The sequence below is a fragment of the Grammomys surdaster genome, unplaced genomic scaffold (genome assembly GCF_004785775.1).
Source record: "Grammomys surdaster isolate TR1022 unplaced genomic scaffold, NIH_TR_1.0 63, whole genome shotgun sequence".
NCBI classification, from domain to species: Eukaryota; Metazoa; Chordata; class Mammalia; order Rodentia; family Muridae; genus Grammomys; species Grammomys surdaster.
The window spans coordinates 365,274-380,793 of NW_021604565.1; the positions used below are offsets into that span (position 1 = coordinate 365,274).

General features: G+C 40.0%; 1 protein-coding gene across 2 annotated transcripts in view; it reads right to left on the reverse strand.

Annotated features, from left to right (window-relative positions):
• Positions 1-14,056, reverse strand: part of E2f5 (E2F transcription factor 5) — a 23,187-nt gene extending 9,131 nt beyond the window's left edge. Inside the window, exons 1-3 of one of the 2 annotated variants that reach the window (XM_028766584.1) lie at positions 13,853-14,056; positions 7,036-7,145; positions 6,158-6,319 (exon numbers count right to left, since the gene is read on the reverse strand). In XM_028766584.1, the coding sequence (XP_028622417.1) occupies positions 6,158-6,319; positions 7,036-7,145; positions 13,853-14,056 (476 nt within the window). The remainder of the gene's footprint in view (positions 1-6,157; positions 6,320-7,035; positions 7,146-13,852) is intronic. The other variant, XM_028766593.1, reaches the window with a different exon arrangement.
• Between the last annotated feature and the right edge of the window lie 1,464 nt (positions 14,057-15,520).

A 15,520-nucleotide genomic window follows, 5' to 3' on the forward strand; every position in this document is an offset into this window, starting at 1 on the left:
AATGCTTAAATATTAATCAAAGGCTTCATATGTTTGGTAATGCTCAATAACAATATACCCATCCAATTAGAGGTGTTTCCCAATTAGTTAACCTAAATATAAGTTTTTACCTGTGAGTGGTCTCCATACCTGTGTGGCTCTTCATCCTCCTATATTTCTGCCCTCTCTAGCTCCTCCTCTTCCTTTTCCTCATCCTCTCCTTACTCCTCCCACCTTAGCTCCTCCTACAAGAGGTCACGTAGAATCTAAGAGAACACAAATGCCAGCCCAGGCTACAATACCCAGCAAAACTCTCAACATAGATGGCGAAACCAAAATATTCCAGAACAAAATCAAATTCAAACAGTATCTATCAATCCAGCCCTACAGAGGATTCAAGAAGGAAAACTTCAACACAAGAAAGGTGCCTACATCAAAGAAAAGAAATTAATCATCTCACAACAAAGCCACAGACACATAATGCCACCTACAAAAACAAACATAACAGGAACTAACTTTAATCTCTCAATATTAATGGACTCCACTCACCTATAAAAAGACATAAGCTAACAGACTGGTTATGCAAACAGGATCCAGCATTTTGCTGCATACAAGAAACACACCTCATTACAAAGACAGATACTATCTCAGCGTGAAAGGCTGGAAAAAGGTCTTCCAAGCAAATGGTCGGAAGAAACGAGGTGGAGTTGCTACTCTAATATCCAATAAAATAGACTTTCAACCAAAAATTATCAAGCATGATGAGGAAGGACATTTCATATTTATTAAAGGGAAAATCCACCATGAGAAAGTCTCAATTCTGAACATCTATGCTCTAAATGCAAGGGCACCCGCATTCATAAAAGAAACTTTACTAAAGCTCAAAATATACATTGAACCCCACACAATAATAGTTGGAAAATTCAACACCCCACTCTCACTAATGGGCAGGTCATTGAAACAAAAATTAAACAGAGACACAGTGAAACTAATAGAGGTTCTGAACCAAATGGATTTAACATATATCTATAGAACATTTCACCCTAAAACAAAAAATACACCTTCTTCTCAGCATCACATGGTACCTTCCTCTAAATTGACCATATAATTGGTCAAAAAACAACCCTCAACCAATACACAAAGACTGAAATAATCCCATGCATCCTATCACATCACCATGGCCTAAGGCTGGTCTTCAATAACAGCAAAAACAACAAAAAGAATACACATGGAAACTGAACAACTCTCTACTCAATGATAACTTGATCAGGGAACAAATAAAGAAATTAAAGACTTCCTAGAATTCAATGAAAATGTTGACATAACATGCCCAAACTTATGGGATACAATGAAAGGAGTGCTAAGAGGAGAATTCATAGCACTAAGTGCCCTAGTAAAGAAACTGGAGAGATCCTACACTAGCAACTTAACAGCACATCTGAGAGCTCTAGAACAAAAGGAAGCAAACACTCCCAAAAGAAGTAGAGGGCAGGAAAGAGTCAAATTTAGGCTGAAATCAATCAAATAGAAAGAGAACAATACAAAGAATCAACAAAACCAAAAGCTGGTTCTCTTAAGAATCAACAAGATAGATAAACCCCTAGCCAAACTAACTAAAGGGCCTACAGGCAGTATTCGAATTAATAAAATCAGAAATGAAAAGGGAGACATAACCACAGATACAAAGGAAATTCAAAAAAATCATCAGATCCTACACAAAAGCCTATACTCAACAATACTGAAAAATCTAGATGAAATGGATGGTTTTCTAGACAGATACCACACACCAAAGCTAAATCAAGAGCCAGTAAACTATCTAAACAGGCCCATATCCTATAAGGAAATAGAAGTCATTAAAAACCTCCCAACCAAAAAAGTTGAGGGCCAGACAGATTTAGTGCAGAATTCTACCAGACCTTCAAAGAAGACCTAATATAAATATTCCTTAAACTATTCGATAAAATAGAAACAGAAGGAACACTACCTAATTCATTCTGTAAAGCCACAATTACTCTGACACCTAAACCACACAAGGACTCAACCAAAAAAGAGAACTTCAGATCAATTTTACTTATGAATATCCATACAAAAACATTCAATAAAATTCTTGCAAACTGAATCCACATCAAAACCATCATTCACCACAAACAAGTATGCTTCATCCCAGGGATGCAAGGTTGGTTCAATATGTGAAAATCCATTAATGTAATCCACTATATAAACAAATTCAAAGGAAAAAAAATCACATCATCATCTTAGATGCAGAAAAAACATTTGACACCCCTTTATGTTAAAATATTGGAGAGATCAGGAATTCAAGGCCCATAATTAAATATAATAAAAGCAATTTACTGCAAACCAACAGCCAATATCAAATTAAATGGAGAGATACATGAAGCAATCCCACTAAAATAGGGACAAGACAAGGATGTCCACTCTCCCCTTATCTATTCAAAATAGTACTTGAAATGCTACCTCAAACAATAAGTCAACAAAAAGAGATCAAGGGGATACAAACTGGCAAGGAAGAAATAAAGGTATCACTATTTGCAGATGATATGATAATATATATAAGTGACCCCAAAAATTCTACCAGAGAACTTCTCCAGCTGATAAACAGCTTCAGCAAAGTGGCTGGATATAAAATTAACCCAAATAAATTAGTAGCCTTCCTTTATACAAATGATAAACAGGCTCAGAAAGAAATTAGGGAAACAATGCCCTTCGTAATGGCCACAAATAATATAAAATATCTTGATGTGATTCTAACCAAGCAAGTGAAAGATCTATATGACAATAACTTCAAGTCTCTCAAGAAAGAAATCCAAGATCTCAGAAAATGGAGAGATCTCCCATGCTCATGGATTGGCAGAATTAACATAGGAAAAATGGCCATCCGACCAAAGGCAATCTACAGATTCAATGCAATCTCCATCAAAATGTTAACACAATTCTTCAAAGACATGGAAAAAGCAATTCTCAAATTCATCTGGAAAGGCAAAAATCCCAGAATAGCGAAAACAGTTCTTAACAATAAAAGAACTGTTGGGGGAATTACCAACCCTGATCTCAAGCTATACTACAAAACAATAATGATAAAAACTGCATGGTATTGGTACAGAGACAGACACGTTGATCAATGGAATAGAAATAAAGACCCAGAAATAAAACCACAAACTTAATGCACACTTGATCTTCGACAAAAAAGCCCAAAATATACAATGGGGAAAAAAAGCATCTTCAATAAATGGTGCTGGTCTAAGTGGCTGATCTGTATGTAGAAAAATGAAAATAGACCCATACTTGTCACCTTGCATAAAAGCTCAAGTCCAAGTGGATCAAGGAACTCAACATAAAACCAGATACACTGAATCTAATAGAAGAGAAAGTGGGAAAGAGCCTCTGAATCATTGGCTTGGCAGGTGGGGATTTCCTAAACAGAACTCCGAAGGCTCATGCTCTATCAAGAATTGATAAACGGGACCTCATGAAACTGGAAAGGAAATAGTCAATAGGACAGATCGGTAACCAACAGATTGGGAAAAAATATTCACTAACTCCACATCCAATAGAGGGCTAATATCTAAAATATAGAAAGGACTCAAGAAGTTCACCAATCAAAAAAAAAACAAACAAACAACCCAATCAAAACTCAGAGTATAGAACTAAATAAGAGAATTTACAACAGGGGAATCTCAAATGGCTGAGAAGCACTTAAAGAAATGTTCAAAGTCCTCAGTGATCAGAGAAATGGAAATCAAAAGGAACCTGAGATTCCACCTTACACCAATCAGAATGGCTAAGATCAAAACCTCAGGTGACAGAACATGTTGGCAAAGATGTGGAGAAAGAGAAACACTCCTCCTTTGCTGGTAGGATTGTAAACTGGTACAACTATCCTGGAAATCAGAAAATTCAGAAAACTGGAAATAGATCTATCTACCTGAAGACCCAACTGTACCACTTTTGGTAATATACCCAAAAGATGCCCCACCATGCCACAGGGGCATGTGTTCCACTGTAGGACTGTGTAAGGGTATCCTGGATCATGGCTTGACATGGGCCTGGAACCCCAAGACTCTAAGTGAGAAACGGCAGGCGTTCCACCAAGTCCCCAGAACCCAGAACCCATAGTCCTGATGCGCAGTCTTGTCTCCATAGACCTACATTTTTCGGTCAGGGCCATTACAGCCCCTCCCAAAGTGCACACGTAGAGGGTGTGACTAGAGGCCTCAGGCCCTAGGGATTTACATACTAATGAAGGCCAGAGGGCAGAGTAAATTAAGCATTCCTCCCCAGGCTCTCCCTCTTTCTCCCTCCCTATTTAACTCAGGACGAGTTTCATGGGGGTACTTCCAGATCCATCCACCATGACAATAAACCCTTTTGGAACCAAGGACTTCCTTGTGTCATTGGGGCCTGCCATCGCCAATGCCTCCATCCTCTGGAACCTTAGACTTTCTCCTGGATGTGCGACCAGCCACGTGGAAAGTCTCCGGGACACCCCCACTACTGCTGTGGCTTTATTTTCTCACATTCCACTATGTTCAAAGCAGCCTTATTTGTGATAGCCAGAAACTGGAAACAACCCAGATGTCCCTCAACAGAGGAATGGATACAGAAAATGTGGTTCATCTACACAATGGAATACTATTCAACGATTAAGAATAAGGACATCCTGAGTTTTACAGGCAAATGGATAGAACTATAAAATATCATCCTGAGTCCTGAGTGAGGTAACTCAGACCCAAAAGGACATGCATGGTATGTACTCACTAATAAGTGGATAAGAGCCAAAAAGAAAAGAAAAAAAAAAAGAAAAAGAAAGAAAGGAAGGAAGAAAAGTACAGATTACCTAAAATACAGTCCACAGAACTCAAAAAGGTCAACAAGCTGAAGGACCCAAATGAGGAGGATACCTCAATCCCAGTTGGAAGACAGAAGATTGCAATCATAAGTGAGGAGGGAGGGAAGGACCTGGGTGGGAAAGGGGATGGGGGGGATCGGTTTCTGGGGAAGAGGGAAACATGATCAGGTACTGGATAGAGGAAAAGGAACTGAAGCCCTGAAGGCCAGCAGAAAGAATAGAAACAGGTAATCTCAGGAGGTAGGAAGTGTGTGTGTGTGGGTGGGGGGATGGTGGTGGTGTTGGAGGGCCCTACAGAAAGTACTAGAGACCTGGGAGATGAAAGACTCTCAAGACTCAAAGAAAAAAACCTGAGATGAAATGCCCTACAGTGAGAACAGGAACCTTGTAGAGCCCACCTTCAGCAGAAAGACAGGGCATCAAGTGAAGGGTGGGGTTGCCATCCCACTGTCAAAACTTTGACCAGTAATTGTTCCTGTCTGAAAGAACTGCAGGGACAAAAATGGAGAAGAACCTCGAGGAAAAGGAGGTCCAGCAACAGGCCCAAAGGGGAATTCAGTTCAAGGGGAAGCTCCAAGGCCTGACACTATTACTGAGGCTAGGGAGTGCTCACAAAAAGGGACCTAACATTACTGCCCTCAGAAAGACCCAACAAGCAGCTAAAAGAGCCAGATGCAGATATTTGCACCCAACCAATGGACAGAAGCTGTTGACCCTTGTGACTGAATTAGGAAAAGGCTGAAAGAAGCTGAGGAGGAGGGCGACCCTGTGCTTGGACTAGCAGTCTCAATTAATCTGGACGCCCCGAGAACTCTCAGATACTGGACCACCAACCAGGCAGCATACACCAGCTGATATGAGGCCCCCAACACATATACAACAGAGGACTGCTGGGTCTGGGTTTAGTCAGAGAAGATTTACCTAACCCTAAAGAGACTGGAGGTCCCAGAGAATTTAGAGGTCTGGTGGGATGGAGGTTGGGGAGTGGGGACATTCTCATGGAGACAGTAGGTGGAGAGGAGGTATGGGATGTGGAACAGTCAGAGCCACCAGTGGACCAGGAGAGGGATAAAATCTGGAGTGTAAAAAAAAAAAAAAAAAAAAGATTAAATAAATTGACCTAAAAAAATAGTAAAATAAAATTTTAAACCTCTTCTTACTCTAAAATAAAAAAATACTAGTCTAAGATATTAGAAAATTATTAAATGCTATATTCATTTGTAAAACTTAATTGCATAAGCACTTGAGATTAATGAAGCACTATATATATACATTATACAGCTTATATATGTAACTTACTCAGAAGGATATCTGTTATTAATGGAGTCTTCCATCACATTTTTGATGCTTTGCTGTAGCCACAACTTCTGCTGGTCAAGTTCTCTTTCCTTCAATTCCAGATCTTCAATTTCAGCTTTAAGACATCTTAATCTATCTATAACTTCTTTAGTATTACAGCCAGCACCTACACCCCTTACAAGCATGAGAATAAATACTCACAGGATAAGACACTCATTTAAAATCATGTCATTTTTGTAGCAATAAAACTGACCTATAGGTTAATCAAAATGAGTTTACACTCTTCTGAAAATCAAACATTAAAATCCTTACAAAATTTAAACACCAAAGCTCTAAACACACTTGCTGGAAATTTTACTGACAGGGGTCTAGAGAAATGGTTCAGCAGTTATGAGCATTGCCTGATCTTTTCCCAGCACCGGCATGGCAACTTACAACTACCTGTCAGAAAATCTGGCATCCTCACACAGACATACATGCAAGCAAAATACCAATGCCCATAATAATCAATCGTATCAGTTCTAATAGTTAAATTTAAAACTCTCCTAATGTAAAATAAGGTGCTGGTGAAGTTAACTATAACTTCTGGTATTTGGGCAGAATTCTAACAAAGAAAAAAACACTAACGCCAAAGGAAGTACTTTTAAAAACAGAACGTATTTGTCATAAGCAAGCAACCAAACCATAGCTAATACATCAAACAGTGCAGAGGGCAAGGAAACATCCAACACACAATGGACAGAGAGGCTGGGCCAAAGTTCTGTCCCGGGGAAGACAGGGGAAGACAGGTCTTGTGTGATTACAGGATGAAAACTGAACATTTAAGAGAAAGAAAAGTTTAAAGTTTGATTTGTATCCGATATAGTGTTTGAGTAAGGTTTGTGACTTACTTCCATTGGATACTGTTCTTCGATTTTTTTTCAATTAGATCAATTCCCTCTAAGACGTTGGTGATATCATAAATTCTTCGCTTTTGCCTCACAGCCAAAGTATCTGCAGCCTGTTTAAGACAATGAGAATAAAGAAAGCATAGTAGTCAATATGTCTGTATTTTAAAGTCAAAGAGAATGTTGACTGTCAAGGTTACAACATGAGTTTAATTCCAAATCCAACCCACCCAGTGTCTTCAGAACAATAGCTAGGTATATTTGAAGCACTTGCAAACTTTGCCAATACCAGAGAAATTACTCCACCTAAACACTAGCAGATGTTGGAGAAAAGAAAAAAAAAATTAAGGTCATAACCTAAGTCCCACAAAAATAAGAGAACACAGTAATTCCTTGTCAGTGTATGTACTAAGCTTAGGAAGAACCACTAATTTTCAGTCTTTGTTACTTTCTATTTTTCTATTCAGAAGAATCTCATCAAAAGACGGCCTTATTCTCATATATCTGGACCTTTTGGCAATGAAGGAATAGGGGGATTCAGAATTATATATACAAATTATGAACCTATTTAATAATAATTTGTATTTTATAAGCTCATAACAAAGCATGGATGAATTATTTCATCCCAACAGCATTACATTAGTAAGAAAGAACAATCTGTAACAGTTGTGGTCCTAGCAATGCTTTACAAAATCCTGGTAGTTTTTTCCCTAGAAGTCTAGAGAAGGTTAGAGTAACAAAATATTGACGTGATGGAAGTCAGGAACTTAACCTTAGAGACTGTAATATCCAAAAGGAGATCACTGGACAAAAGAGCATAGGCCATGGAGGAGAGGTCAAAGTTATAAGGGAGGCACAACCTAGACAACTGGACTGTCTTCAGGTGACAGACATCTGAGGAACAGGTAGAATCCACAGGATCCACCTAACACGGGAACAAAGTGTGTGAAAAACGAAGAGCACTCTGACACTGACACAATGCGATATGCATGCAGGAACAGTGCAGCCAAAGGAAGGGAGTGAAGGATGAACTTGCCATGCACTGGAGTAAGGCAAATCTCATACTTCACTTGAATACAACTGTTTTGTCAGGGGGAAGGGGATCTCATGGAGAAGCTTTAAGAACAGAAGGAAAGATCCCACTGAGAATGTCTTTCAAGGGTCTTGCTAAAACAAGGAACAGAGATGGGGGCCAGAGCAGAAAGCTAAGGGCTCCCATCTTCAAACACAACCTTCAAGTAAAAAGCACAAACAACAGTGGCAGAAGCCCTTTTCCTTTCATACTGCCAGCAGTAATGTACTTCCTCCAGCAAGGCCACTCCCCCTTAGCTTCCCAAACAGTGCCCACAACTGAGGGGCCCAAGTGCTCAAATATTTAACCCTCTAAAGGTCATTCTCATTCTACATGTGACATCACTGCATTTTCTCTAGTCCTCAAACTGCTCAGGTGTACAAAGGATTCAGAATCACCACCTTCATCTCAACTTTCTATACTATGGCATTAGTTTTATTTTTAAAAGATTACATTTTCTATAGTGAGATTTGATAGCCAAAAGAGGAACTATAAAGAAACCCACAAAAGTTGCATCTATCACACAACTCAGTTTATAGTAAAATTAAACTAACCCTAAGAAAATCCTTTGGAAGAAAACTATTTCCCTTTTAAATAGTTAAATATTTTAAATATTAGTTGCTCTTTAAGACTGTCTCACAAATGGGAAGCAAATCTACAGATACTATCTGTTGAAAAACGCCACTCCTAAATTCACCTTCAGTAGCTGAATGACAGTGGCATGTTATCATTGGTCACCAAAATGCAACACATTTCCACTGTTGCCATGAGGTGGAGACTTTCCCTATGCACATATGCTATACCCCTTATAAAAAGCTTTTCCTGCTCTATCCCCTCCACCCTCACTCATAGGCAGCCTCTGCATACCCCACTCTCCCATAAGGCCCTCCTGTGAGATCTGTTGCACGGTGTGATCTCTTTGCAGCACACCTTCCCTATGACTTACCAGGGTACTTCTGGAGGTAAATCATAACAATGCCTAAGGTAAAGCTCACAATGACTCTGCAAAGTAGACGTTCTCATTTTATACAAAAGCCCAAAATGCTAAAGAATAATGACAATGTTTGACATTAATCCTTAGTTATGAAACAAACTTGTGAAACAAGTTTTATGCAATTTGAAATACTTTAAATATACTTTAAATTTGTGTATATGAACTCAATTATATCCTTGTACTGAACAGGGAATTCAAGTCCAACTTGTTTATAGGTTCCATAAAGAGTAGACTAAAAAAAAAATGGCATAAAAGTAAAAATTTTAACTTCTATTTTTTGCTTATTGAAAAAAGCATATATATTTAAGTTTATGCCTATGCTGACAATATCTCATAGAATAGTGTGTAAAACATTAAACAACTGAAGCTGAAGAAGTAGCTTAGGCATTAAGAAAAGCACTTGTTGCTCTTCCAGAAGATCTGGGTTTGGTTCCTAGCATCCACAAAGATGACATTAAGCACGGGTAACTTCCAGCTCCAAGACACCTCTTTTGATTTCCCTGGGCACTCAATGCAGGTGGTACACACAGACAAACGAGGCAAAACAACAGTACAAATAAACAAATCTTTAAAAAGAAAAAAAGAAATTGAATAAATCTTTAAAAAGAAAGAATATTCCAAAGATCAGTGTCCATACTTGCCAAACCGTACAAATCCCTATCACGCACACAACATGCACACACACGCGCGCACACACACACACACACACACAAAGAAGGGTAAGGAGAGAAGGTCATTTACACTGGAGATGTTAAAATGTTATAAACTGGAGAAGAGACAGGAGTACTTAGGGTGAGTGCATGAGTGCAAGAGAAAATTCCTGGGAGCAGCCACTTTGTTTCTAATGGGTCTGTGGCAGCCATAAATCAACAAGGAAATGAAATGCCAAAGAACTGCTGACACTAAGGGCATAAGGGCCCTTCCTGAAGCAGCATCATTTACTGACACAGTGTGTGTCAATCTGTATCAATGCTGTCCTGCAGAGAAACTGCACCTAAACACACACTCTGTATTGACTACTCTGACTGCTACTGTACTTATATAATCTGAAATATATTTATATTTTTACCCTTCTGAGAAAGTTCATTTCTATTTTTCTTATACAGGTCACCAACAGATAATCAAAAGAGAGAAAAAAAATATTTGATAGTGTTTATTTAATTAGGAAAATCACAGTAATCCTCTGAAATCTACAACTGAAATCTCTAGAGATTGTTTGCCTATATCCACAATTGTATAGTTTGGAAATCCTTTTATATAATTATTATTTTGGCTGGCATATAAAGAAAAGTTTCACTGTGACATCTGTCATTATGTTTAATCTCTTATTTGACACCCCCTTATCTTATCTGACACTGCTCTCCCTCATCTCCCATCTTTTCGCCTCTTGCTGAGTCACATGATTTATGTGTGAAATCTTCTGCAGTCTCTGTGTATCCTAATTTGCTATCATAGCACACCAATCAGATGTAATTATCGCACATCCTGATACTGTTATTTAACTCAGACTTCTTTTTAAGGATCTTCCTTCAAATGAAGTTCCACTTTAATGAATGGGGGTCAGAAGAGCACCAGGAAGTGAGCACAATTCAGCCTATAACCCCATTAATCAACTTTCATTCTATACTGCCGTATCTTCCGGCAGACACTCTCCTACTTTGTCTTTAAGAAGCTGAGTACTCTTAAATACTTCAAGTAAGAATCATACAGTAGGGGATGAAGAGGTTCGTCAGCAGTTTAAGAGTACTGGCTGCCCTTCCAGAGGACCTAGATACATTTCCCAGTATATACATGGTGGCTCTCAACCATCTATAACTTCAATCCAGGGCATCTGATGCCATCTTATGGCCTCTGCAGCCTCCATAGACATATGTAGTGCAGACATACACTCATACACGAAAAGTTTAAGAAAGAATCCTACAGCATTTGTCTGTTTATTCAGTATAACATGCTCAAGGGTCATTTCTGCTGTACATGTCAGAATTTTTCTTTCTAAAAAACAGAAGTCACTCACTGAACCTCATTTGATTACCCACTGAAAGACACCTGAGTTGCCCATCTTCTGACTATTTGAGTAACACTGACATGAGCACAGATTACACAAATACCTGTTCTGGAACCCACTTTCAATTCCACAGGTATATACCCAGGAGTGGGGCTGGCCTGAAAATCCTAAAGCAAACAATGAAGGCTTGCTATGCTCCATACATCTCTCCTTATAGCAGTTACCTCAAAAACACTGTTACCTACTAAAAGCCTGTGGCTGAAATATGTCTTTTCTAGGTGTCAGTTAGGTCATTTGTTATGTATGTGTCTGGATATGGGAGAGAATACTTAGGTGTCATTCAGGTAATCTGTAATTTAAATAATAATAACACAACAAACACAATCCAGACTGTCCTTTCAAAGTTTATGATGGCATTAAAATGGCCAACAAAACATAGAAACTCACCTGTAAAGTGGACAAAACAGGAATTTTCAGAGCAACAGATACTCACACTCCTTAACAGTTCAGTGATTACGCTACAGAAAAATAAAAACTAGTTTAATCTGTGTCTATAGACTCTGCCATCAGTGGTTTCCTTTTCAAGTAGACACCCATCACCTAACATGTTAGTTTACTCTAACGGAGTAAAATTATTCATTTTTCTTTACAAAAAAAGAATCTATAAAGAATAGAGATACATAAAAACTTAAGTTTGTTTTCAAGGACTTACTAGTTCTTAAAGGCAGTAAAGCAGAGAAAGTAACAGTCCACTTTCAAATGTTCAATCTCATTAGCAAACGTAACCCAGAACGTTCCTAAGTTTACTATATCAGCCACACATCTGGGTGGGAATACCAGGCTTACCAGCTAGTCTTGAATATGTTATGACCACTCAGGGTATCTAATGAAAAAATTAATATAAATAATCACATTTGTGATTTTCACAAAAATTAAAGATTCTATTAAAAAATAAAGTACATGTTTTAAAACTGCCATTTAGAAATTTATTATAAGTATAGGACTATCTTTAACGTGTATCATTAGAGTATCTCACAATGACGTACTACTATAAGATGCATCACTAGGAATAATACTTCAGTGTAAGTGATTGTTATACATATGGTTTTATATGCATTTATATACATAAAAAGTATGTATAGGTAAAATGTTTTTCTACCTAGCAAAAAGAATGGCATACGGGTCTCTGTAAGTCATTACTTATTATTTTTAGTAATTATTTATTACTGCATAAGTCTTTGATTCTTTAGGACAGATCCAGTTAACAGAAACAAAGACTCTTGAATATCAGACTTCTGTTTTTCAACGGCAGAACCTGCTGTCATACATGTGAAGTAGGCCAAACAACCAGATCTAGAAGGGCAGAGTTCATCATTTTCTGAGGTCTGAGTATGTTTCAGGACAAACCATAAAACCCCACTTTTACCAGGAAAGCCCCGAAATTCTGTGACTTTTTTTTAATGCAGTCATCCAGTACAACTGAGTTTAACTTTGAACAGAAGATTTCAATGGGTGCTTTGTAACATCAGGTGTTTCTCTGCTGACTTCATTAACGCCAGTGAAACTGAAAACCGTACCACTTGAATTCATTACAATTTGAGTACTGTAGTCCATTAAAGCCCTTTTAAGGAGGGAAAGAAGAGGTCTGAGTGGGACTGAGGGGCAGGGGGAGGGGACTACAAGGAATTCTCAAAAGTGGAAAAAAGTCCCAGGAATAATATTTCCAAATAAGAACGGGACACCAACTGGCATCTGCATCCAGGAAAAGGAGGAAATCCAAGTGCCAACAAGCCTGCCACGGGGCCACTGACAGGACACTCGGCAGGAGAGTTCTGGAAGGCAGGCTTCTCCAGTTCATACTCTTACTTCCAATGCCTTGGCCATGGTCTTGAGGACGGTAATAGCTTCAAGCTAGGAAGGTTATGATACTCAGTCTCTAGGTGCTGTGATGAGTTCTCTCAGTCAGACAGGTAGAGGAGGCATAAGAAAGAGGCTATCTGCTGTTACTGTAAACTAGCAATTTTGTTTATTTTTAAAGTATTGGCTCTTTCTGAACCTCCATGTACTGGCTGAATTTTAATTCACACGATTCCACACTGTTTCCCCCTCCCTGCGCTGTGGAATTCTTCCAAGTCTTGCCAGGAACGGTTAAATCACTATGACTGAACAGCTTCAAATGCACATTGTTGTTTGAAAAAATCCGAAGCATAGCAAAGAACGAACCAAACATCCTTATAAAACCAGATAAAGTTTACTAAGCAATTCCACTGCTTAGTCTGAAAGTCACAAAATAACTCCTCTCAGTGTGACCACAAATCTCAGGTCTAGAAAGCAGAAAGATCCCAAATTAAGTCAACAAATCCAATCTTACTTCCCGAGCATCAATGGAGAATTTCCTCTTCTAAAACCTATTTTAGCGGAGGTGTGCAAAGTTTTCTCTTTACCTCTTTCATTCCGAAGAACTGGTATGAAAGTTCTTCAAAATAGGAATGAAGTTCTGCAGAGCGGTCCATTAAGACATCAGTTTCCAACAGCAAACCAACCCTAAGTGAGCCCAGAGCAGAGCGCGAATTCCTGGGCGCTCTGGGTGCTTCTTTGTGGCCAGGGCCGCGTGGTGGCTGGTCGGTGGGGGCTCCGTATCCCGGCCCCTCCAATCCCTAGGCATCTCCAAGTCCCGAGTCTCGGCGGCACGGGGTCAGTGGACCCAGCTCCCTCAGGCCTCGCCCTCCCCATCCCCGCCCCCGCTCACCGCTTTGAGATCCAGGACGCCGTCCTGCGCCTCCTGCAGCAACGACACGAATTTGGTAGTGAGCAACCCCAAGCTCTTCTCGTGCCGGCTACTGCCCGCCGCGAGCGCCGCGGACGGCTGCGAGGATGGCGCCCCTTGTGGCGGCGGCTGGGCCTGAGCCTGCGGCGTGGGCTGAGCAGAGCTCGCGGGCTCCGCTGCCGCCATCACCGCAGCGGCCCTGCCGTCCGCTGGCTAGAAGCCGCTCGGCTGCCGGCAGAGGAGGTCGGCGGACTCCGCTCCCGGCCCGCGGCGCCCCTCGCGTCCACCAGTCCCCGGAGCCGCGAAGCTCGCGCGCCGCACCACAGAGCGCGCGGACTCACGCGAGCGGCCGGCACCGCGAGGGTGGGCCTGAGTTTAAATGGCAGGAAGTGACGCCGCGCGGCGTTGCCTAGTAACGCACTCTCCACGGAGGGGCGGGGCAGTCGGGTTCTCTCGGCCGAGCTGTTGCGGGAACTGTCTATATAGTCCAGCCTTAAGGCCGAGTCTGCAGCCTGGCCTGGAGCTTTCCGGTTCCTAGTGTCTCTTTTGCACCCAAACCAGGTGCAAGTATTGTAAGGCTCATCTTTGCGTGAATATGAGAACGCTGCGTCCCGGAACGTTTTTGGACTCATATTTTGGAGGGACTACCTGGAAGGGAGGCAACATTTTGAATGTAATTAAATAAAACAATTTTAAAAACCTTAAGCAACTTGATATTCGAACCTGTTGAATATCGTTCACACTTAACAAATAGTAGGTAACTAAGACATGATTTGGCATGAATTAATGAAGACGTATCCTACATGCAAGAATGCCCAAATTAACAGTAGAGAAAAAAAAATCACCAAAATGAGAGGGAAAACTGATAGCATTAACTACTAAATCCTGAAAACCATTTTAAACAAAAAATTTTCCAGGTGACTGGAGCAAAAGTTCTGTAGGGGAAGCATGTTCCTTCAGAGCTGCAACACTTAAAATTCCATCCTGTCAAAATCCACCTTTAAATTCTATTCCACTGACCCTTCCCAGAAAGATTCTTATGTTTCTCCCTTTAGCCCTTCTTGTTACTTAGTCTTTCTGGTTCTGTGGATTGTAGCATGATCTTTTACTTTACAGCTAATATCCACTTATAAGTGAGTTATGTACCATGTTTATCTTTCTGAGTTTGGGTTATCTCACTCAGGATGATGTTTTTGAGTTTCATCAATTTACCAGCAAATTTCATGATGTCATTTTTTTAAACAACTCCATTGTGAAAACGTACTACTTATTTTATTTTTAAATCCATTGTTCAGTTGAGGGAAATGTAAGTTGTTTCTCGTTTCTGGGTACTATGAATAAAGCTGCTGTGAACATAGGTGAACAAATGTCCTTGGAATAGGATGTAGCATCCTTTGGGTATATGCCCAGGAGTGGTATAGCTGGGTCTTGAAGTAGATTGATTCCCACTCTTCTGAAAAACCACTATATTGATTTCCAAAGAGCCTGTACAAGTTTGTCCTCCCAACCAGCAATGGAGGAGTGTTTTTATCGCTTCACATCCCACCCCCCAACAGGAGCTATCACTTGTGTTTTTGATCTTAGTCATTTGACACGTGTAAGATGGAATTTCAAAGTTGTTTTGATTTTGTATTTTCCCTGATTGCTAAG